The sequence below is a fragment of the Perna viridis genome, chromosome 2, assembly GCF_037379345.1.
Source record: "Perna viridis isolate PV_CMFRI_1.1 ecotype Kerala chromosome 2, ASM3737934v1, whole genome shotgun sequence".
Taxonomy (NCBI): Eukaryota; Metazoa; Mollusca; class Bivalvia; order Mytilida; family Mytilidae; genus Perna; species Perna viridis.
In genome coordinates, this window is record NC_142446.1 from 47,247,711 (window position 1) to 47,271,804 (window position 24,094).

The 24,094-nt window shown below is 33.7% G+C and overlaps 2 protein-coding genes across 3 annotated transcripts; both read right to left on the reverse strand.

Moving 5' to 3' along the window:
• Positions 1 to 591: 591 nt before the first annotated feature.
• Positions 592 to 8,325, reverse strand: LOC148625419 (neo-calmodulin-like). 2 transcript variants are annotated; one of them, XM_088568942.1, is made up of 5 exons: positions 8,223 to 8,325; positions 4,060 to 4,093; positions 3,479 to 3,622; positions 1,310 to 1,552; positions 592 to 758 (listed from the first exon to the last, which is right to left on the reverse strand). In XM_088568942.1, the coding sequence occupies exons 1-5, from the start codon at positions 8,223 to 8,225 to the stop codon at positions 730 to 732; spliced, it is 453 nt and encodes a 150-aa protein (XP_088425068.1). In that variant the 5' UTR covers positions 8,226 to 8,325; the 3' UTR covers positions 592 to 729. The 2 variants fall into 2 exon arrangements, with proteins under 2 accessions (XP_088425068.1, XP_088425067.1); XM_088568941.1 differs by lacking the exon at positions 8,223 to 8,325 and adding an exon at positions 4,601 to 4,651.
• A 5,334-nt stretch (positions 8,326 to 13,659) lies between these two features.
• On the reverse strand, positions 13,660 to 18,096 carry LOC148625420 (calmodulin-alpha). The gene is made up of 5 exons (XM_088568943.1): positions 17,955 to 18,096; positions 16,265 to 16,295; positions 15,714 to 15,857; positions 14,847 to 15,089; positions 13,660 to 13,973 (listed from the first exon to the last, which is right to left on the reverse strand). The coding sequence occupies exons 1-5, from the start codon at positions 17,955 to 17,957 to the stop codon at positions 13,945 to 13,947; spliced, it is 450 nt and encodes a 149-aa protein (XP_088425069.1). The 5' UTR covers positions 17,958 to 18,096; the 3' UTR covers positions 13,660 to 13,944.
• Positions 18,097 to 24,094: the final 5,998 nt, after the last annotated feature.

Consider the following 24,094-nt stretch of genomic DNA (forward strand, 5'->3'; position numbering starts at 1 on the left):
TATTGCTTTTTTTTTTCAAGTGGACTGCTATTCCCGAATTCTGGTTGTTTGTTTAGTTTCCGTCCTTATTGTATTCGATATATTATTATGTTTTTTTTTTCAGTGATGAATTTATTTCATGTAATGAAAATACGATTACTACTAATAATGATAATAAGAACAATTTTTAATCTCCCAATTTTGACCTTCCACGCGGAAATAAAAAAAAAGAATAAGCTAATAAATAGTAGATTAAATTAAAAACTACTAATCCAGACAAGTCTCTCATTTTTTTGTCTTGTTTTCACAAACACATTCGTGATTTAAGGTTGTGATTTAATTCCCGAAATTAACCTTAGAACACGAAATTTGTAACTGTCTACGAACATGGACTGTATACTTTGAAAAATTGAAAAATAGCATTATATTCTGTCTCTGATTAATCAAACAACAAATGGTTAGTGCATGTGTCCTAGTCCGTCACGCTTAACTGAACAACAGCCCAGAGTCTTCTGGATGACCGAACCATGAGCTCTAGCTCCCGAGATTAACATGAGACCAATGTGGCCGTTGCAAACAAATATTAAAACTAAGAAATAACAACCATAAAGCTCATAGTTAAAAGCTTTTTTATATAAATATTTCAATTAACAGACTAGTTAAGAACACATAAAAAAAGACAATTACAATACCAAATGCATAGTTTATGGGTTTTCTCATCTTCTGGTTGCAAGTTATGCTTTTTCAATGTCAAACAGATAGCATGATATTAACAAAATCTGAAAAGAAAAGAATACAAGAATAAACTTTCCACTGACGAAACTTATAAAATTCCGTTTTACATAAGAAGGTATTTAAAAAATAAAATTCTAAATATGTTTTGCGACGTACAGACGTGAAACAGTTACCCTTTGTTTACTTCCGATTTGCTAGTACATGTATATGTATTAAAACTTGATGGGTTAAGTTTACTAATGAATTCATAAGTTATTCTCAGAATACATAGACACGGAAGCTGACTAGGAGACTTTTGTGTTTGTAATTGCTGTTTTAATGTACCACAAAAGAATTCTTTTAACAGATAGAAAGCATGAATTGTAATATAATCATCCCAAAAAAATTTGGGTTTCACATGAGATATTTAACGATTGAAAAAAGTAATTCACGTAATTTGAAAGAGTATAGTAAGAAAGCCTCTTAAAAGTTTTTTTACGTTTTTATCGACAGTATTTCGTTGTTCCGTGTTCTAGCTTATACCTCTCCGACCACTATTTTGTCTTATTTTGTTTTGTTTGGGTTTTTTTTTATCTTCAACCCAAAGGGTTCTCACCGTCATAATAGACTTTTCCGTTTCCCTCCTTATCTGCCAATTTCATCATTTCTTCCACCTCCTCTTCCGTTAATGTTTCACCAGAACTTAGCATCATGCGTCTGAGTTCATCTGCGCATATGTAGCCGTTGTCATCTCTATCAAAAACTCGCAAAGCTTCTCGAAGCTCATCATCCGGGTGGACTTCTTGTGATTTCGTTTGAGCGAAGCTAAGAAACGTTTCATAATCGATTGTCTCGTTGCCTAAAACATAAATCAATTCTAAAGTTATTTTGTAGACTGGTTACAATTGACTGGAGTAACATTAAACATCTTTCGTGTGAACTTGCTATTCGCAGAACATATTTATCTTTATTACTTTGATTTATGAACCCAAGGTCAAAAGTCATATATAGTTCAAATTACTTTTAACTTATTTTGTTTATGGTCTGCGTCAAAAGAAAATTTGGTTTATTATACATCCTCAAACAAAGTCTGGGATGTACTATAAAACACAGATGTTTTAAAATACGTTTGGGTATCTCCCACCCTTCATTCTATGGTGATATTCTTCAGAAAGCACGGAAGGCTCAATACTCACCCAAAAATAAGGTGACTAATCCGTTGAATAGACTAATTCGTAAGGGCTATACATTTGTAGTTATGATAATAAATATCGTTGTCAAATCGTTAAAGATAGTAATTTTTGGTATTAAGTGCCAGCCTCTTTAAGAATCAGGCAGTGGGTGAAATGTGGTATAAATAAAATCATTTTGAAAGTTTAATTTGACTATTTGCACCATCAGAATCAAGTAAAAAAAGACAAGATTGTCCATATAATTTTTTTTTAATTGAGTTTCTAATTACATTGAAATGCACTAAAAATGAACATTTCAAGGACAGATAATTATTAAAAACCTCATTTTTCTAACATTATGTTGAACATTTGAGCAAATCCAGTGACGCAGAGATCAAATAATTGTCTTTTAAACTAATCAAAGCAGCCTTGACTGAAATTATAGTGCCGAATCGGTGGGATTTTGTCATACACATTTCTGATTTTTCTTATTTTGCCCGCTTCTTTTAAAAAAAATGATCGTAACATTGAATCATTTTTAGGGTCTTTACATAGAAACTAACACACTACATTTAAAAGTAGTTTTCGACATGGTACGGTTTGTGTCCTTTTTGTGTGAAGTATGATTTCCCGTAGAACTTGATCAACCCCATATGGGAAGAATGTCATTGATATACGATGAGGATATAACTTTTTGTACGTTTAAACTGGTCTAAAGCTGGTATTTCAGTTAACTGCAAGTAGTCCGCTGTTTGTGCATTTGTGTAATTTACAATCAGTTTCTCGATTTCTGTTTTTAACAAGGGACACAGACCCGATTTTTATAGGAGCGTTTAAAAGATTTAAATGGGTAAGGGTTACGATCACACCACAGTACTTTCACCCGGCCGCATTTTTTGCGCCTAGCTGTCCCAAGTCAAGAATTTCTGGCCTCTGTAAATCTCGTCTCGTTTTCATCTTCAGTTTACTTTTATGTTGATGGAGTCTATAAGGGCAACTATTTCAATGTACCAGTGTATTATGTTAATTATTTTGCCATGTGGCGTTGAAGTTTCCTTGTTGTTCGTGGAAGACACATGGATGGCCTTGAGCGGACTTTTTTTTATCAAGGTGGGGTTCTTGTCTCTTTAACATATTCACCAAATCCATTCTCGTTATTTATAGGGTTCAGTATTTACATCTGTCTATCTCTCATAACATTTCATTGCCAGGAATTTTCAATTTAACGTTTTGTAAATGATACAGTTTTATACACGAGTATTTTTCAGCTAGCTATCGGAAATGACGTTGGTCTATTCCATAACTGTACACAATATTACATCACATTAATGAAGAAGCGCAAATTATAAGAAATTCATGGTTTGGAAATTATATGAGGAAACTTACGCATCATACATATACTGTAGCAGGGTATTAGTTCTTTATGTGACAGTTCTAATGTTAGCCACGAGCAAAACTTTTAAAGCATACAACCCGGTTACCTAACGGAAATTTTAGTCGTGTTAATCCGTGTATATCATCACCGTAAATTAGAACTACATATTTTGTTCAAGTCGTACGAAAAGACTGCAGTTTAATGAGTTATAAGTTTGATTGATTTGCTGTGAACTCACCTTCAGCATCAACCGCGCCCTGTACATTCTTTAATTCTGTTTCTCGTGGATTAAGACCTAATGTTCGGACACACCTTCCTAACTCAGACTTGGGAATGAAACCAGTGTCTGTTTTGTCCACCATCAAAAATGCTTCCCTGTATTCTTTAAAAAGGGAAAAGAATATGCTTCTCATTAGAATATTTACATTGCAACAACATTAGGTTTTTACTTTCTCATTATAAAACTCGTCCACTTGAAGCACTTGGTTTCATTTGCATCGGTGTGTATGGTGTATTCATTGGCTTTGGTGTATATGGTGAATTCGTTGGCTTTGGTGTGTATGATATATTCCTTTGCTGAATGATCCAATTTGTGCTATGTTTTATGTATTTTCCTGTTCGAAGTTCATGAAAGTCGACATACAGTTTGATCATACCAAACATTGCCCGACTTTTTTTTTGTCCGTCAGATTTTTTTTTCAAGCTGTCGGACCTAGTGTCATTCATATTTAGGGCACAAAAGCCAGACACAGTCTTATTGGCCAGTCAACTATGAAGTTGATGTAAATTAAAAATTACCGGATCTTAAATAAAACTCACCCATAAGCTGATGATCTACCGGTATTTGTTCTGTCTGTAAATAAAAGAAATTGGTCGTCATAAATTCTTCTTTAAGCAAACACATTAGAAGTTTAAAAATTGTTCGACTGATTTTTTTATGAACTAAAAAAAATCAATAAGCAAATGCACTACTAAAATAATTAAGTCAATTTTTGCGCAAATGTAATTTAATTTAACAAAATATGATGTACAATGTGGCCTAGTGGTCAGGATTTTTTTTCTCATGCCCTGGCGCCGCAATGTTGAAAAATACTGAAGTCTGAAAACATTCTTATTAATCTTCCATGGTAACTCCAATCAAAGTCGATGATATATACTCGAGTATTTTTTTTTGTGTGGCGCTGGCCCCTGACCATGGAGCAAATGTCTGTGGTCAAAACACTCAAATCTAAGAGAACATGCATGGTCAGATCAAACAATATATTATATTGGTTTTAAAAAAACTTCATAACGATTTCTGCAAATTTAAAAAAAAATATATTAAATTTTTGGTAGACTATCATTTTAATTTAGCACTTGCCCGACTGTACGACGCGGTCTCCATTTTGAAACAGAAAATGACGTAAGACCAGCGTAATGTATTGTTCTGTGACGTCATTATTACTATAAAGTTGTGCATTTGGCTGGGGTTACTTCCATCAGATAGTGTATAATTTATAAAAGAATAGTATGTATGTACCGCAGAACAGGACCGATTTTTCACGCAATGATCAGGGTTGCAATTAGTACCCTTGTCAATAACAGGTTTACTTTTTCATAATTTTATCTTTGTGGGATGTATACACAAATTGTGCGGCTGCGCCTTGCATAGCCGATCTGTTGCTTTATTCGTACGGAGATCCTTTATGTATGTCAGAACTAGTAGCATCTATACTGCTCCAGCTAAGAATCACGCAAATTATGATTCATAGTTGGAAAGCCTACATATTTTGATTTTTGATATTTTGTTTAAAACGTAATAGTACAGAAATTATCATTTGTTTTTTTCATAAAACCCCTGTTCATAAGAGATATAAACTATATGGAATGTGCTGTAGAAAAAACGGGAGATAACTCTGCAAATAACACTAAAATACAGTAGAAACCATTGGGTTTTCCATGTGAATTATCTCCTATGAGCAGACAGATTGGAGTGAATGATTATACATTTCATCCCATAGAACTATAAAGCAACTTAAAAACAAAAATAAAAAAATGTGTAGCCTTTTTTTGGTGCGTATCACATAATATAGAATTTGCATGATTCATAGTTGGTGTACAATTTAAAATGCAAACGTTGCCTTAAAGAGTGGTTTTTGGACCAAGGTAATAAGAAAATACGCCTTATACGCTGCCTAAAAATGCTTTATTTCCGATATCCATATCTTATTGAAAAATATTATGTTCATAGACTATGGATTTTTATTATTTTATTATTTCATCTTGAACTTGACGCTCCCCGCGCAGGTCCGGGTGTCAAAAGAATAGGCCTGCAGAAGCGCTAAGCTTGTCGCAAAAGGCGACTAAATAGTGATCAGAACCCTAGACGGGGGCTATAGCGCTTTGCCCACAGAGCAACTGGGTTGTGTGCTGCAGGTGTTGGAATGGGGTACCGCTGGCGTGTTATATGCAGGGATCGTCAGGCTATAATACGCAAAACCTGACCGCAAACCATAGTGGTGCACCGTGTTGGGAAAGATGCCACTTTCCTTGCACGTTAAAGACCCTGCTGTGATATTCGATAGGAGTAGGATCCTTTGCGCTCCGCCACAGGAGGCTAAATTGCCCGACCCTACCCATCCTTCCTATTTCTGGTGGCGGTCAAAATTTGTCGACCATATTATCCTTGTGCCCCATCCCATTTTTCATTTCATATGTTCATTTTATTATCTATTTCATGTTCATCGCTTGAATAAGGCTGAGATATTGCTGCTCGGGCGTTAAACCCTAACAATCAATCAATCAATCAATCATGAACTTGACGCACCTTTCTCAACAACGTTAAAGACTTTTTGAAACTCGTGGCTTGGATTTACATAGTTTTTATAGTATTTAGTTCTTTTTATTTTCACTCATCTATTGTTAACATCTTCTATACTGTTTTGACTACTGATTTGTGTTAAAATGTACCGGAAATAATGAATCGCAATGGAAGTGGGATGTTAAGCGCGCCAACATAAACCCGGTTTAACCCACCTGTCTTTTTGAAATGCCAGTACCAAGACAGAACCATTCATCGGTTTCCAACATTTAACATTTTATTGCCATTTGTTATATTGACTTTCCTTTTGACTACTGATTTTATCAGTTAGGTAATTTTGTTATTATCCACTTGTCATGTAAATATACATGTTAAACTAACGGTAATTAATCTAAAAATATAACAATTTCATATAGCAGTATAACAGTATATCATATATTTAGGTTAAAATATAACTTCAAAGACTATACTTGTATGGTTAAAATATATGATATAATGAACATGACATGTTCAAATCTGTATCACATGCTGTATCAATCCTCGACCTATATCACCCCGCGGGCCGGTAGCCCTTGAGTAATATAGGAGTCTCGGGTTGATACAGCATGTGATACAGATTTTAACATGTAATATTTAGTATATAACCTTTTACTATTGAATGGCATAATCCAAATCATCATCAATTCATTAACAGAGTTACCACTGGCAGGTTTCAGGGTCATGAACAGTTTCCGGTTTGACCACCATAACCGATACATATATACCCATTTTTAGCGATGTAACCCCCCCCCCCCCACACACACACACAACCATGGGAGCTAATGGCTTTAGAATGGTAGGACAAATTTTTAACACAATACTAATATCACTATGACACACCATTTTGTATCGCTAATTGAGAACTTCTTGCATTTGGATGGGTGTGAGTGTGAGATACTCATCCTTAACGATTTTCAGCCGATTTCCTCAATTATGCTTACGAGAAAAAAAATACATAGCATTGTCATATACAAAGACTACGACTAGTGCATTACTTCAAGTATTAAACACCTTTTTTCAGATTTTTTCTTTGCATGTGTTAACTTGAACCATTCACTAACAAAACTGATAAAAGCCCAAAGGACTTTTGAGCCAGGTTAATTAGTTATTGAGTGAATGGTCCGATTTTACGCACCCATAAATTGTGGTAAAAGAGTTTCATCCTTACTACTCAAATTCCGAACTATCTTAATTATGTTAATCTATTTTCTCCATCTCTCTCTCTCTCACTTGGAGACATTGACAGCTGGAACCAACGACGTGACATGGTAGTCTGGCATCCTGTCTCCTGGCGATGCTGTACGATTGCCAGGCTACGTGACATGGTTTTCAATTTCAATATTCGAAGTATGTGACACACCATTCTCGTCAAAAATAGGAATAAAATATGAAATAAAATTACACGCAATGAAAGGGCGCACTCAACAATCGGAATTACATACTCAATATTCTACGTAATAAATAGACAGTTGTAAAACCTGCCATCGCTGAGGCTGTAGAAGGTGATAACCCAACCATAAAGCACGATAAAGACATATGCTTTTAGAAAATAAGTTTGCCCTGAATTATTCAGGGATTGTTTCATCATTGACCAGGTTATGCGAAGTATTAAACCAACTTCGGGGCAGTGTACGCTCCGCGAAACGCAGATCGGTTTGTGAACAAGCATAAGCGGTCCCAAAGTTGGTTTTGCTAACATAACTTGATCAGAATAATGAAAAAAATATATATAGTTTAATTTCTAATTGATTATATCAAATGTTAAGATTTGATGAAAACGTGGGTGAATAAATCCAGTGTTAAAAAACTGTTCAACATCCGATTCAGGAATGATGATAATATTTTTTGGTCTATGACGAATTAGCCTCAATCACGGTTCGGCACCATGTATCGAATTTTGTTTTGAAAAGGAACATATTCGAAACAAGTGGAATAAATCAATCGTCAACAATAAGTGGTGAAAGACTATGAACAAAAAACTATGGACAACGCACATCGAAGTTTGTTTGGTAACATAGTGGTTGAATACATAAATGTCAAAGCAAACACGAAACAGCTACCATCTAGAAAACGTTATGACACTAAAAAGCCAAAAATATTAAACGTATACAATTGAAGTACGTTATAAAAGAAATAATCTTACCATTTTGTTGTTACGTGTGTGATGATTTTATGGAAGTATTGAACACATCTAAGTAGATTTAATTTTACTGTGTGTATATATTTAACCGTGTTGACTTGTGTATTACATTCTTATTGAATGGAAATTGATTTTAAATTATAACTTGTTTAGAAATTGGCCTTTAAATTTGAATCATGTAACATTTTATCATTGACCATCTGTCCTCCGTGTGCTTGTAAGGAGTAAAAACTTGTAATATATACATATTTTCAAAGCGCTATTACTCTGGTAATATTTTGGTAATAAGATCGGGGCAACAACTTTGTCTAGCCTATTTTAATTAACTTTTTGATGTTCTAACGGGATCGGGTTACCTTTAATTACTGTTAGGTACTAATATTCGTGGGTATCAAATTTCATAGTAAATCTCAATTTCGTTAGTTTGTGGATTTTTGAATTCGTGCATTCGTATATAGACTCTTAATTTGCAACGTAAATTTTCGGTTTGGACGTGCATTTAAATTGGTAAAATTGGTAAACCACAATAATTATTCCACATGCAGTTCTTGGATTTATAACTCATACCAAGATTATTATCAGAATAAAATAGCATTAAAACCTATGATTTTCCAGCCCTTTATACTTCAATTCCTCATACTCAGTTAAAATCCCGACTCAAAAACATGATACAACATTGTTACTCCAAGAAACACGGTACACCTTGATACAGATATGCAGTATTCTTGATATTTAGTGAAAAAAAAACGATTCCAAGTGATCTAAATATACCGAAGGAAATGTTTTTGAAATACTGGAATTTTTTATCGACAACATATTTGTCCAGTGTGGTGGACGCGTATTTCAACAAACGGTCGGCATTCCAGTCGGAAAAAAATTGTGCTCCTCCACTCGCTAATATATTCCTTCAATCTTATGAGACTGGCTTTATAGCTTATCTCATCCAAATGAAGGAAACTCGTTTAGCCAGATCCTTTGATCTCAGTTTCCGTTATATAAATCGCATCTACATCAAAGAACTTGCGATAAATGATACTACAGACACTGTGAAGTCAGTCTCATATCTTGACCTACTCTCAGAGATCGATGGTAAAGGAAAACTATTGACCAAGATATACGACAAACGCGATGAGTTTTCATTCCGTATTGTCAACTTTCCTTCCAACTGTGGCAACATCCCTTCTGCATCTAAGTTTTCATATCACAACTCATACGTTATGCCAGAGCTAGCCGTAATTATGCAGACTTGTTGCACCGCGCTAGACTTCTTAAAATTACGCTCCTGGAACAGGGTTATGTTGCTACAAGATTGAAGTCATCAGTACAGAAGTTTTATGGTCGTCTTCATGAAGTCATGGATGGTTACAGTGTATTAATCTGCACCATGAGAACCAATCTCACTGCTGACGCTTTGGTACGTTTTTGTCGATTGCAATGATCAAGTCAGTCTGACATGTGTATTGTTTCCTTTTTCTCAAAGTATGATGAGTATATTGAAATCAGATTACCCTCGTTTTGAGGGGGAAAAAAACTTTATGCTGAGTATTCTGTCCAATGTTCTTACGATTTTCTTTATAAACTTGTTTTCGGTGTTATATTTATCGCATGATTTTGTTGTCACATCACTTTTGTTTGAAATTATATGCATCACCTGATTCGGATTTGCACCTATATAATACGGGAAATGATTCTAGGATGGGATAATTACGGGGCGCCGAATGGGACTCTTGCGAGTTTTGTTCAACAAAAATGAGTTCAGATGAACAAAATTTATATCATACAAATTTAAATTTTAGCATACAATGAGTTCTTTCAGTGGAAATAAGTTACTTTTGTCATGACAAAATTCATTTTTGTATCCCAGACTTTACTTTTGTTACCTAATTTGAATGTTGGGTAATAAAAGTCAATTTTGTATGCAAATTAGTTTAGTTTGTATTCTATGAACTTATGAACTGATTTGCATAGAAAACTGAAAAAAATATTATGAAAAAATTAAATTATGTCACAAAATTCAACTTTGTGTTTACAAAATTGAATATTGTCATAACAAAATCACTTTTGTGTAACAAAAGTCAATTTTTTATGCAAATTAGTTTGTAAAATGGATATGGAAATGAATTCTCTCATCACGATTTTGGATTTAGTCATGACAAAAAAGAATTTTTTTTTACAAAAATGAATTTTGTCATTTTGTCATGACAGAATTCAATTTTGTGTACAAAAAATTGGTTTTGATGTCAGAAAGAGCAAGAACCATTCGGCGCTCCGTAATGATATGATCATGTTTTTTCTCTCTCTCTCTCTCTTTTGTTTGTGTCATTTTGTAACAGAACCCGTTGTAAACTTTGAAAGGTACTTGCTGGTATTTATCAGAAATACGTTCCCGAAGGTCATTCGAAAGGTCACCAAACCAGTGTCCTAAATGTATATTTTGTGACAAGTGAGCGAATACTCTTTGTATGCAAAATTCGTTTAATAACTATATACCCCTAAATGTACAACTTTTTTTTTTTTTTTTTTTTTTTTTTTTTTGATTAAGTATTACTTATATGCAAATGAAACATGTTTAAAACTAAGTAACACGGAATGTGTAAAAACAAAACAAAACAAAAACAAAAACAAATACATAACCAGCTTTCACCATTACGCATGTCTGTGTTTTAGTGGAGTCCGGGTTGCTCATTTACTTCTGTTTCAATGTACTTGTTATTTTGGTTATTCCATGTTTTTTGTTTTATTTGTCTATTTTCCTTGTCTAGTCTTTAACCTTCGAATACCGCACGAATCTTGCTACCTTGATTAATCTTTAATTTTCACATTTTTTTCCTTTTCTCTTTCGTCTACCCCGGACTTGACTTTTTATGAGCAACTCAGTGGGCATTTCTAGAAAAGCAGAGGACGCTTACCACACCGGTGCACCTAGTTTTAGTGGTGTCCGAGTTGCTCATTGACTTTAGTTACTTTGTATGTATTATTTTAGTTACATTATGTTCTTTGTTGTGTTTATGTATTATTTTAGTTACATTATGTTCTTTGTTGTGTTTGTCTGTTTTCCATGTCTGGTCTTTGTCCCTGGATTACATTCTTTTGATTTCCGCTAGAATCTTGGTTACCTTGATTACTCTTTCATAATGAATTTCACAGATTGGAGGTTTCTTATTTGGTTGGTAATTCATTTCACATTTCGGTTAACACTTTGTAAAAACGTATGCTTTTTTTTGATATGACTAAAAGAAATTGTTTTCTAAGATTTTTCACTGGTTCGTAAATTTTAACAAGTTATTACAATATGACCTACTCTCCGTGTTTCAGAGCTTTACAGATATAATGCAAAAGTATTTTTTTTAATTATCGGAGTGAAGTATATATATGTTTTCTTCTCTTTGTTGCCATTTTGCGGCTGTATTTTTCAACCGTTGTAATATTTGAGTGGAAATTTTTGGAATTTCGTTTAAATCGAGAGACCACCAAAGAGCAAACCATGGTGTCTTTGTTTTGTATCGTCTGTGATAGACGAGCGTAAACGACCGATTCATTTTTGGATTTAGATCTTCCTATATATTTTATGCTAATGCGGCTGACGAGAGATTACTTCTTGAAATACATATACATTTACAGAATATCGAAATTAGAGTTTTTTGTAACTTAATAACCACTGGATCTATTTCATTGCTGGTGAACCTAAGGTACCCGTGGATATTCACCAACCCAGTAGTCCGACTTGTCTGACCCCGAAATATATCATATTTTATTTATCAAATTTTGCAGTATTACAAAATTCAACCTAAATAAAACACAGAGGCTTCATTTTTGAAACACATATGGTAGAACCTCTCGGTGATAGATTATGGCTTCCCATTTCGATAGTTTTTGGTTTCGAGTAATTCTTGTGTACAATTAATTTTTGGAATTAGATCTTCCCATATATTTGATGCTAATGCTGAATGATGCGGAGTTAGTCAATTTGCAATATATATTATTGGAATTTTATATAACATAGTTCTGAATTGGCAAAAGCAGGTTTTTTATTAGTTGTTCGATCTATTGTTTCATTTCCGTCTCACCGCATGTGTAAAATATTGAACGTTAGTGTTGTTACCTGTAAATGAATAAAAAAACTACGAGTAAACAACAGTAAGTAAGCCAATCTATATAGAGATTTATGGGGGACATAAAAATCCTAAAACATGCTTGTAACAAATGCAAATTGAAGTGGTTAAGAAATTTAACTATTATTAAACTCATAAAATTTCACGACGCCCTTTTAAAATAAAATGAGGTTTTGGCATATAATTTCATGATTTTTTCATGACTGTTCAATATGTTGTCATTCTGATAATGGTTTTGGTATGGTTGCTGGTCACAGTGATTCAATATTTTCCAATGGGCTTGGTGGTTGGCACATTTAGTCGATGCGAGATATTTTTATTCGTTGCTCGGTCCTAAAATTTGTCTGAGGTTTATTGTCTACTCTGTTTATGATTTACCTTTTTTTCCCCCTCATACAGTAAAGGTCAGTAATGACTGAGATTCAGTTAGTGTCACGCTGCTAAAACTTCAGTGATAGGAACGTTATACCTCTGCAGATACAGTATCCATTTCAATGTAGAGTCAGTTTTCAAGAGGGTTGGTATTTCTTTAGATTTTTTAATCTTATCATAACGTAGGGAAGCCCATAGTTCTTCGGCTTTGATAAACCTACACATCTCTGGTCTATTCATACAGCTTTTTCTTTTCTTTAAACACATTTCAGCGTTTGTACCCATTGTGTTACGAGTTGCTCATTTACTTTTGTTACTTTGTATGTACTATTTTGGTTATCTTATATTCTTTGTTGCGTTTGTCTGTTTTCCATATCTGGTATTAGTCATTGGATTACACTATTTTGATTTCCTGCAAGAATATTGGTTCCCTTGATTACTCTCTACAACGGTTCAAGAACCCAACCTCCTGTAGTTGTTTTTGGTAAATTTTGGTAGGTAAACCAGAGAAATAATGTTAACCTGATATAAAAATAATTATAGATATGCATGTAGGGAGATATAGTTAAACCTACCGTATGAAAGTATAGGCATATATGATATAGGAATATAGAAGGTTTTCCTTTTCCAGCAAGGAAACGTATAGTCCGATCAAATCAGAATTTCCTCCGGTCATACAATTATTTTTTTTTTAATAGTATACTTAATAGTATACTTTAGGTTAAGTCGATTTTCATCACGAAAAGGGGGATCAGGGTTTGGTTAGATTTCAGTCAGGCGTAATGAAATGTTACTCAAGATAAGGTATCATTTAAAGTTATTGGATTATACTCCGTGGCATCAAGATATTCGTATTTTGAGGTAACTAAAAACTTGAATATTATCTAAAATAATTTGATACCATGATTTATCACCATTTCATTTTTAAAGGAAAACTGGAGTGAAATAACATAATATAGGTTTGGTTTTTTTTTAATAAAAATATGTAGATAAAATATAGATTGCGTGATTGTGTCCAGTTAACAATTCTAGACATTTAACAAAATATGAATCTGTATCCATAAATAATAATGAGGTCCCAAATAATGTTTGAGAAAAAAGGGCTGTTACAGAGAAAATGTGTAGTTTCAGTTCATAACAAGCCTCGCCCGCTACATCTTCTGCAGTATTATTGTGAACATCACTTTTTAATATTTCAAAAGTGCTGTAGAGTTAGATCTTCCAGTTTTTAGACAAGGTGCTCACTTAGTCGTCATCATTTTAACGAATTCTGGAAGTGAAGAAAACAGCATTTCAAAATTCAATTTATTTTTTTAAATATTGAAATATGTTAAATATTACTACGTTTTATTACATACTTCCGGATAAATATAACACTGCTATTGCTAGTGGTATTATATTGGGAGTTTAGAACTACATTTATGGCAACACCGATAGGAAGTTTCAAAGTTACTGAGTTAACATAAATTTAAACAACTGAAAAACTGTAACTGTCGACTTCGTTACTTTTCATTTCAAATACTATTGGATATATCAATGGTGGATCAAGGGGGTTGGAATCCACCGCCTTTGGTTGGAAAATTTGGTCAATTCGTGCAAAATTTGGACAAATATATATATATAAACGTCTCAGAATGTGACGACTCTATTCGCTACACTGCTCCATCGGATCAAATTGATACAGGGAAGATATATATGTAAACGTATAGAAAGGCCTGAAAAATTCCCGCCGATGTTAGAACTGTCAAATTTGCGATGCAAATTTTTGGTCGTTCCCTCCGCGGAACTCGAACTCGTACCGCTGTGAAATCTATGGCAACACCGCCTGCACAAAGTCCAGCGCCCTAGACCACTCGGCCAGCTAGGCTATAAAAATATAGCTTTCGCTGACCGGGTCATTCCTCCTCGTACGATAAATCTAGGGCTGTAACTTAGTACACGATGTATGGTAGTACGGGACAGTTCATTTAGATGTTATTATGTAGGATAGAGGATCAAATTAATGATGCATGTCACAACAAATCAATATTATACAAACGTCTCAGAATGTGACGACTCTATTCGCTACATAAAGCACAAACTTAACTGGCAATCTACTATGTCAAAATTCAAGGCTTAGATAAAATATGATTTCATATCTTACCTTCATAATTAACTTGACCATCCCCATCTATGTCAGCCTCTCGTATCATTTCATCTACCTCTTCATCTGTTAGTTTTTCGCCAAGATTTGTCATCACGTGTCTTAGTTCGGCTGCACTAATGAAACCATTGCCGTCTTTGTCGAAAACTTTAAAGGCTTCTTTAAGTTCGTCTTCACTATCTGTGTCCTTCATTTTTCTCGCCATCATTGTCAAGAATTCTGGGAAGTCTATGGTTCCATTTCCTACGAGCAAAGGCGGTTATGTGAAACGAGTAATAATGTCATTGGACAAGGAGACGTATATGCCCACTTTAAAATATCAAATGTATAAAGTAAAAAACAACTAACTGTTTATAATTATTGTTGCTCTGTTAGTAATGATACTGTTTTACGTGGTCATATTGTTTAATTTTTCTTATTGAAGGTACGTCTCACATGAAATAATGACCATGGAATACAACCTTGTACATGAAAATTTAGGTGGCCCCGCAGCGAATATTATGATATTGGCAACCAGGGCCTAACCTAGATATCAATGACAAGGAGAAGTTTCAGTAAATTCTGTTTGAAAAATAACAATATTGACATTTTTGGCTCTGTAATCTATCTCTAAAACTTCTTCCTGTCAAAGACAATTGGGAGAAGTGAGCACATATGAGGAGAAGTTTTTGATCATTTCTCTCTATAAATTAGGCCTTGGACAACTACTGGGTACTAACTATACAGAATCGTGGTTTATATTGTCCATATCGTACAAGTGGAAATTAGTAAACTGCTTTGGTGTGATTATTTAAATACTACAATTGAGAAAATGAGTTGTTCACTACTTGAAGTATGGAGATACAGTAATTCAAAATACAACCGTACCATCAGCATCAACTTCGTTGATCATGTCCTGGAGCTCAGCCTCAGTTGGGTTTTGACCTAGTGACCTCATTACAGTGCCCAACTCTTTAGTTGTGATAGTACCGTCCCCATCCTTGTCAAAAAGACTGAACGCCTCTTTGAATTCTGTAGATTAAATAGGTTAAAGAAAAAGGTCATTACAAAGTACAATGATCTGTTCATTTCAAGCTAGTACTTATTATATAATGATACGTGAACTTTGGGGTAGTCGGGGAGTTTGCATGACACATACTTCCGCGAAATAGAACAAAAGAGGGAAGTGTATATTAAACATGATCATCGAGTATACCCTGCAGTTAACGCATAGGGGTCTATAGTACTAAATTTTTCATGGGGTAAACATAAATAAATGAACATTATTTGAGAACCAAATTCATGACTGCCAAGCCTTCAGGACGCACATGCGTGAGATTTGTTCTAGTTTTTTTTCTTTAAATGTCTTGTGACAGGTGTAAATTATAAATGTTTAATTGAGAACTCCATCTTCTTCAAATGAATTTATCCTAAAATACCTGCTATTTGTTCCTCGGTGAGTTGATCAGCCTGCCAATAGAAAGAAATTGAAAAACACATTAATAATGTTTTTGAAATGATTTAAAATGCATTTATCATTTCAATTGGCTATGTATACACGAGACATACTGGTTCTTATATCAAATATGAACATACATGAAAATGCTATTGCGTACAGCTTTATTTGCAACTGTGCCTATTTGAATGTTTTTAAAGTGTTCAAAAGACCGGAAATAAATCTTTAATTCACATTTAATACAAATGGAGAGTGGGGAAGTTTAATCTAATACAAATATTACTGGTTATATACATTACATTGTTAATGGAATAAAACAGCCATCTACAAGAACTGATATAATAGAACCCACTCAAAACTTCCCAAGCAACTAAGATATTCAAGGAGTCCTTGTAAATGCGAATTCTTTGGTAAAAACTTGATTTAAATAAAGGCTAGACGAGTCTAGAATACGAGTTCAGCACTAATACCTTCGTCACTCCTTTCCCGTTTAAACGGGAAAGGACAAACGAAAATATTTCTTCCAACAATCGTGTTGATTTAGAGAATGTTTTTTTTTTGCGCTTACAACTTGCATTGATTCCTATATCATGCTTTCAATATTTTCGCTATATTTCATCCTTGAATTTCTAACAATCATTTTGGGTTGATTTTAGTTTTTATTCTTAATATTAAATTTGATCCTAGATCCATCCCATACAATTCAATGATTGAATGGTCCTTTCAATCGGAAAAGCTTTCGGAATTACTTAGTTACTATCGTATTTTCCCTTTTTTCACTCAACTTGAACCGTTGTCAGTGTCAGCTAACCTTATTAAAAGGGTTATATTTTACCAGATGTATTTTATTAGTACATATGATATCGGTTTTAACATCCGCCTCGTAAGTACTAAATACATGTATGTCAGTCACGTGTATTAAGTAAAATGAATATACATGTATGGCTATTCTGTAATATTTATAGAGGAAATAAATCAATATTACAAACTAGAAACGACTTCCGTATGGTCACCTGCAGATCACATTGTTATATACGTGAATGGCGGTGCCCATCCTGTTGAAGGTTAGAGGTGTTAAATGTGTGTTCTGGTGACAAAAATGCAAACAAATATCCTTCAACCAGATTACTTTTTAGTGTTTACTTATTAGAATGAATAAAGTTCGAAGCATTTATCAAACTCATATAAAGTCATGGAAGACCGGCACCCAGTGGGAAAATACATCCTTTCCAAACCGGCATCCCCATTTTTGGAAAATAAAATGCTTAGTCACAAACAAGTAAAACCCTAGCGACTCCATACGAAATTTTGGTAGTGTCTACAACCATCCGTTTAAATTATTCCTTAATAAAAGCTACCCAGAAAGAAATAAAATAGAAGTCTAGGCACGGAAAAAAATTGAAGAGAGAGTCTAGATAAAAAGGGGTTCAGGGTTTAGTTTTAGTCGGTTTAGGCCAGAGTATGCAGAAAATTAAAAAAAAAAAAAAAAAACAAGTTTCCAATTTTTACAACATAAGAACAGACACGCGATAATACAGATTAGTTTTAAATAACATTATTGTCGTCAATTGTAAACGTGTCTTTAAAATACACTTTAGTCCCCGTAAATATGTGTATTTATGTACAGACTTGAATCGTAGAACAACTTCAATATAAAAAAAAAACTGACTTACCATTTTGCCAAGAATGAAAACTTGTAATCGCGATACCCTACAGGACAATGACTTGTATACTTGTGCACTCGATCTGTTTTGACAATATTTACAGTGAGGCGCAAAAGGGAAAAATCAAAACTGTGACCAGGAGATATTACAAGTGATAACAATTTCAAAAATTCTATTTTCGGACTTTACCTTGTTTGTATTGTGTTGATTGAAATATAAAGACGACTGACTGTTGGGTGAATTAGGGTATATTTTCACAAGAAAAATAACCAGAGGACACTGCCATATGCTGTAAAATCATTTCATATTTCATCACTTATATGGAAATTTTTATATAAGATTTAATGATAATAAATAACTTGGACTCCATTTACGTAGGAAAAGTAAATATTCAATATACCGTCATGGTGAATTTAAGATGGGGATTTAAATATGCCGCATTGCGACAGATTTCAGTAATCTGAGTATCCGCAATGCGACATATCACTAAGCTATACATGTACATTGAAAGTAGATTTGGGGACTGAAACTTCTGACCAACCTACCGTGCATTCATATTTTCTGATTGACATGAAGCTGTGAGGCTCTTAAAGGAGATATTTCTGCGATCAAAATAATTATATATATATTTAAATGGTCTACAAGATTATGGATTAATTAAGTAACAGCAGCTAATACTGTAGTCTGTATTAACCAATTATTAATTTAATCTCATTGTGTTCAAACATATGAAGTGGACTAATGCGAAATGTTACTGTGACCAAAACAGATTTACTAGTAAATCGAATCAGTTACATGAATTAAATCAATAAAAACTCCGAGATTTGCTTCTCGCTACATGTTAAGACACCATTAAGGAAACAGTATCTCCAGAATAGAGAAGTCTGTGTTGGTAGCTAGAATTACGGAATAAATTTTATCTTGTGGTTCCATGATGCCAGTATATATATACAAAGAAGCTAATCATGAGTGCTTGATTGATATTGTTTAACTTCCTAGTACTGTAGATATTTCATGCATTTCAAGACTTGATTGATTGTTGTGGTTTAACGCCCGAGCAGCAATATTCCAGGTATATCCAGGCGATGAACATGAAACGGGTGATAACATAAACACGAAATGATGATGAAATGAAAATGGTATGGGACACAAGGACAATGGGGTCGACCTTGGGGCAATGGCACTTGAAACAGGGAGATGTGGGTAGGGTCGGACAATTTAGCCTTCTGTGGCGGAGCCCAATGGTTCATAATCCGATAGAATACCACAGAAGGAGTTTTTAACGTCCAAGGAACGTGACATCTTTCCCAACACGGTGCACCGCTATAGTTTGCGGTCAGGTTTTTCGTATCATGGCCTGGCGACCCAAGCATGTAACATGTCAGGGGTATCCCAATCCACCAGCTTGGGCACACAATCTAGTTGCTCTGTTGGCAGAACGCCCTCGCCCCCAGGCCAGGGTTCTGAGCACTACTTAGTCGCCATTTACGACAAGCTTAGTGCGGCTGCGGGCCTATTCTTTTGACACCCGGGCTAGCACAGGGGGTTCAAGACTAGAACGCTTTGCTCTGAGACATATTACTCTGTCTTCGAACCAACCAGTCATCTCTCTATTTCCTAAATTATGTGCCGCTGTGGTGAGCTTGGCAGAGAAGCAGTGACTACCAGTTTTCAGGTTTTCAAACCGGCAGGGGGTCGAAGCCGGAATATTATAACTGTATTGGGAATAATGAACTTGAATGATAATGGACAAGATCGTAAAAATTGTAAATGTTATCTTTCAATTCTATGTACTGTTTTGCTTTGTTTTGTATATTTTTTCGAAACACCAAAAAGGTTTTGTTTTATAAACTTATCAAAACGTTTTAAATTTATATGATTTTATTCATTTTTACCTACAAAGTATAAATGGGTTTTGCATTGATCTTTGTTTTCATTAATATTCCTGACTATGATCAGATATCTATTTCAATACACACACCATAATTTCATAATTTTAATTTTTTTTTCAGACCAAAATAAAATTGGAATTTTTTTACACATTCAGCAATATTTTTATTTTATTTTATTTTTTTTGAGAAACTAATCTATTTTTTTCTAAATTTCCTGAAATGTATGCTTTTTGATCTCTGCAAGAGCAATATCCCAGCGTATGCTTATAGGAAAAATGCATATTATAAAGCACATGGTTCAAGGTGATATTTTATTACAGTAATATAAAACATAATTTTGTCTATAGCCTTGTCTTGGTTTTGGTGAGCATAGTTTCTGTAGGCCAGTTCCTGCACTATGGTACTCCCTTCGACCATCATAAAGACACCAAGATCCTTGAATTTTCATGTTGCAATTCAAATGTCCTCCATTTCCGTATGTTATCGCAAGCAAGGAATACCTGAAAAAATCATACGTAAATACATACTCAAACATCTTTTTGCATTATTTTTGTTTTCTTTCAGAGAATAAAATGATATTAATAAAACATAGGTAAAAGCTACGAGACAATCATCTTAGCTAAACTTAACTGTTTAATATAATAAAGCTGAACATATAATTATGAAGAAAAAAATCACTGAAAGATCTGGTGTTTCAGCTAGAGAAAGGGGGATTGTAAGAAAAACACAAAAAAACAACAAGAAAAAAGTAGAGAAGAGGAAAGTTAGAGCAGTTTTAAAACGTGGTAGACCAGAAAAACAAAACAAAGTTCAAACAGACAATATTTCCCGCTTCCTAGTAAAAAAACGAACAGATGAAGAAAACGTTCATAAAAAGTTTATGTTCCGCCATTGTCTTGCATTACTTGGAAGACTATGTTTTAGACATTTACAATATTTTCCTTCATTTCTAGTCAAAATCACATGTTGTGATCTACTTTTTTGTTTTTTCTTTTGAAATATTAAAGTGTTGTGTTTTTCTTTCAATTTTATGTTTGGTATTTATTGGTTTTGTGTTCAGTTCATATCCAATCATTAAATCTATGGTACAATCATTTAGTATATTACAAAGGCTAGGTGCAAAAAACAAAAACAAAAAAAAACAACAAAAAAACAGAAAATAATCATGTGATTACAAATCCAAGGTAAAAAAAGAATGAAAATCGGGAATATGTCAAGGAGATAACCACTCAACCAGGAATGGAAAATCGACCGCCTAAGGCGACCTATATATCTTCAAAGAATGGTAGCCTGCAAATCAGATAAAACAACCAACATGCATATATACAAACGCATATAAAGCACACAAAAACTAAAATTAACAAAGAACTAAAAAACATGAGTAACATGGACCCCTATAGAAAATAAACTAAAAAAGTTAACACATGGTAAATTTAATAACTATAGTTAATGCACTGAACACACTTCTTCTTCTTCATTTTCTTCTTCCTCCTCTTCTTCTTTTTTTTCAGATTTTTCAAATTTTTTTTTTTTAAATTCTGAATTATTTTATTTTTTTCAGCTCTTTTCAAAATATTTTTATTTTTTTTAATCAAAATTTGAATTAATATTTTAAAAAATCCCCGCCCCCCCCCCCCCCCACCCACCATAAGAAAATGGTTCGTGCCTAAAACATCAAGGCTTCATTCCTTTGTTTTGCAAATGGTAGAACCTCCCGTTAGTGGGTTTGGTTTCTATTTCGATTGCTTTAGTTTTGAGCACTTAGATTTTTTGTTTTGATTTAGATCATTCTATACATTTGATTCTGATCCTGCTGGTGAAAGGTTACTCCTTGAAATAAGGATAGATACAGGATATCGAAACTTGCAATACATGCGATTGGTATTCTATTATTTAACAGCTTTACAATATTTCTATAGATTCTTGACTTACATCAGAACAAAACTTCTAAAACATTCGGCACTGTGAAAAAAAGTCAGAAAGAATAATGAAATGAGAAAAGAAGACACACTTTCTTCTTGCGAAAAATCCCTTAACTATTTACCTCCTTTTATGCCCGGTTTTATTGTTTGATATCACAAAAACGGCACTAAGTATTTGAACATTGTAATTTATGCCATAAACTCGTTCGCCAAACGGCGTTAAATGCAGTTTAAAACATTGAAAGTACAAAAGTCACAAGCTGATCGAAATATAAATTGCAACAGTGAAAACAGAAGTAAATTATCATCACTTAGTCTAGTGGGATAGCCTCTTCTAAATAAAGCTTTTAATTTTATGGTAAAATTGACATCGCAATCTGTTCTTTTGTAAAAAAGAAACAAAAAAAAACTCACTTTCATGAAGCACGGTTTTGCTGTATATCGGGGTAAGATTTTTTTAATTCGACATTTGATCTCTAAACATAAATTCCTATCATGATGTGTATTGTCAACATGTTATCCTCAAGATCGAGAATGACGAGATCCAGGTTACACTATAACTTTATCATTTAGAGTGTGGAGTTTCTATGAATATTTCATCATGCCAATTTTGCTTTCGGCTAGTGTCATTTATTATCTATTCATCTTTGATGTGTCTTTCAATACATCGGCTGCAATATGCTGGTAATCGTTGTAGGCTGAAGCTATGTTTCATAATCATTTTACAGTGAAAACTATCTATAATCAAATCAAAGTGCTGAGGCACTGAGTCGAGGAAGCCCTCAAAGTAATCAAAAACGTTCATGTAACCAAATTGTAAGCTAAATCGATCAAAACTTATTCCTTTTAAAGAATAACCATTTGTTTTAATGCAGTGCTTATTTATACAGTCCATTTATCATTGTATTTTTGGATCTTCTATTGTACTAGACACTTTATTTAGAAGTCCCTTTATATCACTTTGAATTTGAAAACCTGTCTAAAACGAACAAATTTTAAGTCCAAAAAAGACAGGTTTCACTCATGTTCTTTAATTTCAGAATCAGTATAATAAACTGATTACAGATTCATTTAGTATAACAGTCGGCGTTGTGACGTCTATTTTGCCTTTTACGGACTGATTTGATATTTACACGATCAAAAAGTTCCAGGGTCACACGTCATCTTGGAAATTTTGTCCACATCACGTAAAGAAGAAATCACTGCACGTAAAGAAAAGACAATGCACATAAATTATTTAGAGATCGACATAACGTAAAGATGAAACGACCTCACGTTATAAGAAAACCACTGCAAGTAAAGATAAATCCACATAACGTAATCATAAAACGACGGAACGTAAAGACAAAATTACAAAACGTAAAGACGAAATGGCAGAACGTAAAGACAAAACGACATAATGTAAAGATGTTTCTACATAACGTAAATACAAAATGACCACATGTAATAATAAAACCACAGCAAGTAATATAAAATTGACAACACATAAACAAATGTGTATCTCATCAGACAGTTTAGGCGTTCCATATAGCAGAGTTGAAATCATTTGATATATTCAAAGTGAAAATTTTACATTTTGATCAATTTTGCATCTTAAAGAGTGTCTCATTTTTAAGCAAGTAGGATTTACTGTTGGGATATAAACATGCCAGCAAGTGGGATTTACTGTTGGGATATAAACATGCCATAAAACGTGTTTGTTGTTTGAAAATGAAAAATCTAACATATCTGTTGACTTTTTGTGGGTGAAAATTAATGTGCTTTTCCCAAACTGTTTTAATATATGGTCATATATAACTATTGTATCATCCAAATGTTGTTTATTTTTACCGCGAAAGTAACTTAAGAACGTCATAGCTATATGAATAGTAATTAATTTATTATCACATCAAAGGCAAAGGACATTTTACCGATCGAAAAAAAATTGCATAGAACATATGAGCGAGAAAAATAAGAATGATGAAATAGGACATACTCATTTATAATATGTTACCACTGTTTACCATGAGTATACTAGTAGTTAATACACAGTAAAATGTACACACAGTTTAAAAACGTCCGTTTAATTGTAAAAGTGAGCAACTTTGCAAAAGGAATTATTTGGAAGTCAGAGCTGGCTTGGTTTTTTATTCTGTGCTTCTCGTGTAAAAATCCCTCGTGAATATCAGGACAGAAGAGTCGTTTCTTTCTCCGTTTCCATTCCGCTCTGAGGTGCATCCCTATCATCGAACTCCGATATGAGATGTACGATGTACGAAATTTGATGCAAGTCACATGTAGCTTAATTATTTTTTTTTTCCTTTTTTTCCGACGCAGTCGGTATAGTTTCACTTTT

Bases quoted from the DNA above. Each gene is read 5' to 3' on its own strand.
- LOC148625419 (XM_088568941.1), bottom strand. From the start codon at position 4,624: ATGGAGACCGCGTCGTACAGTCGG. The intron at 4,094-4,600 runs GCAAGTGCTAAA...TTTTATTTACAG, and splicing joins AGACCGCGTCGTACAGTCGG to ACAGAACAAATACCGGTAGA. The intron at 1,553-3,478 runs GTGAGTTCACAG...TTTATGTTTTAG, and splicing joins GGGCGCGGTTGATGCTGAAG to GCAACGAGACAATCGATTAT.
- LOC148625420 (XM_088568943.1), bottom strand. The intron at 15,858-16,264 runs GTATTTTAGGAT...TTTAATCTACAG, and splicing joins CACCGAGGAACAAATAGCAG to AATTCAAAGAGGCGTTCAGT. The intron at 15,090-15,713 runs GTACGGTTGTAT...CTTTGCTCGTAG, and splicing joins CAACGAAGTTGATGCTGATG to GAAATGGAACCATAGACTTC.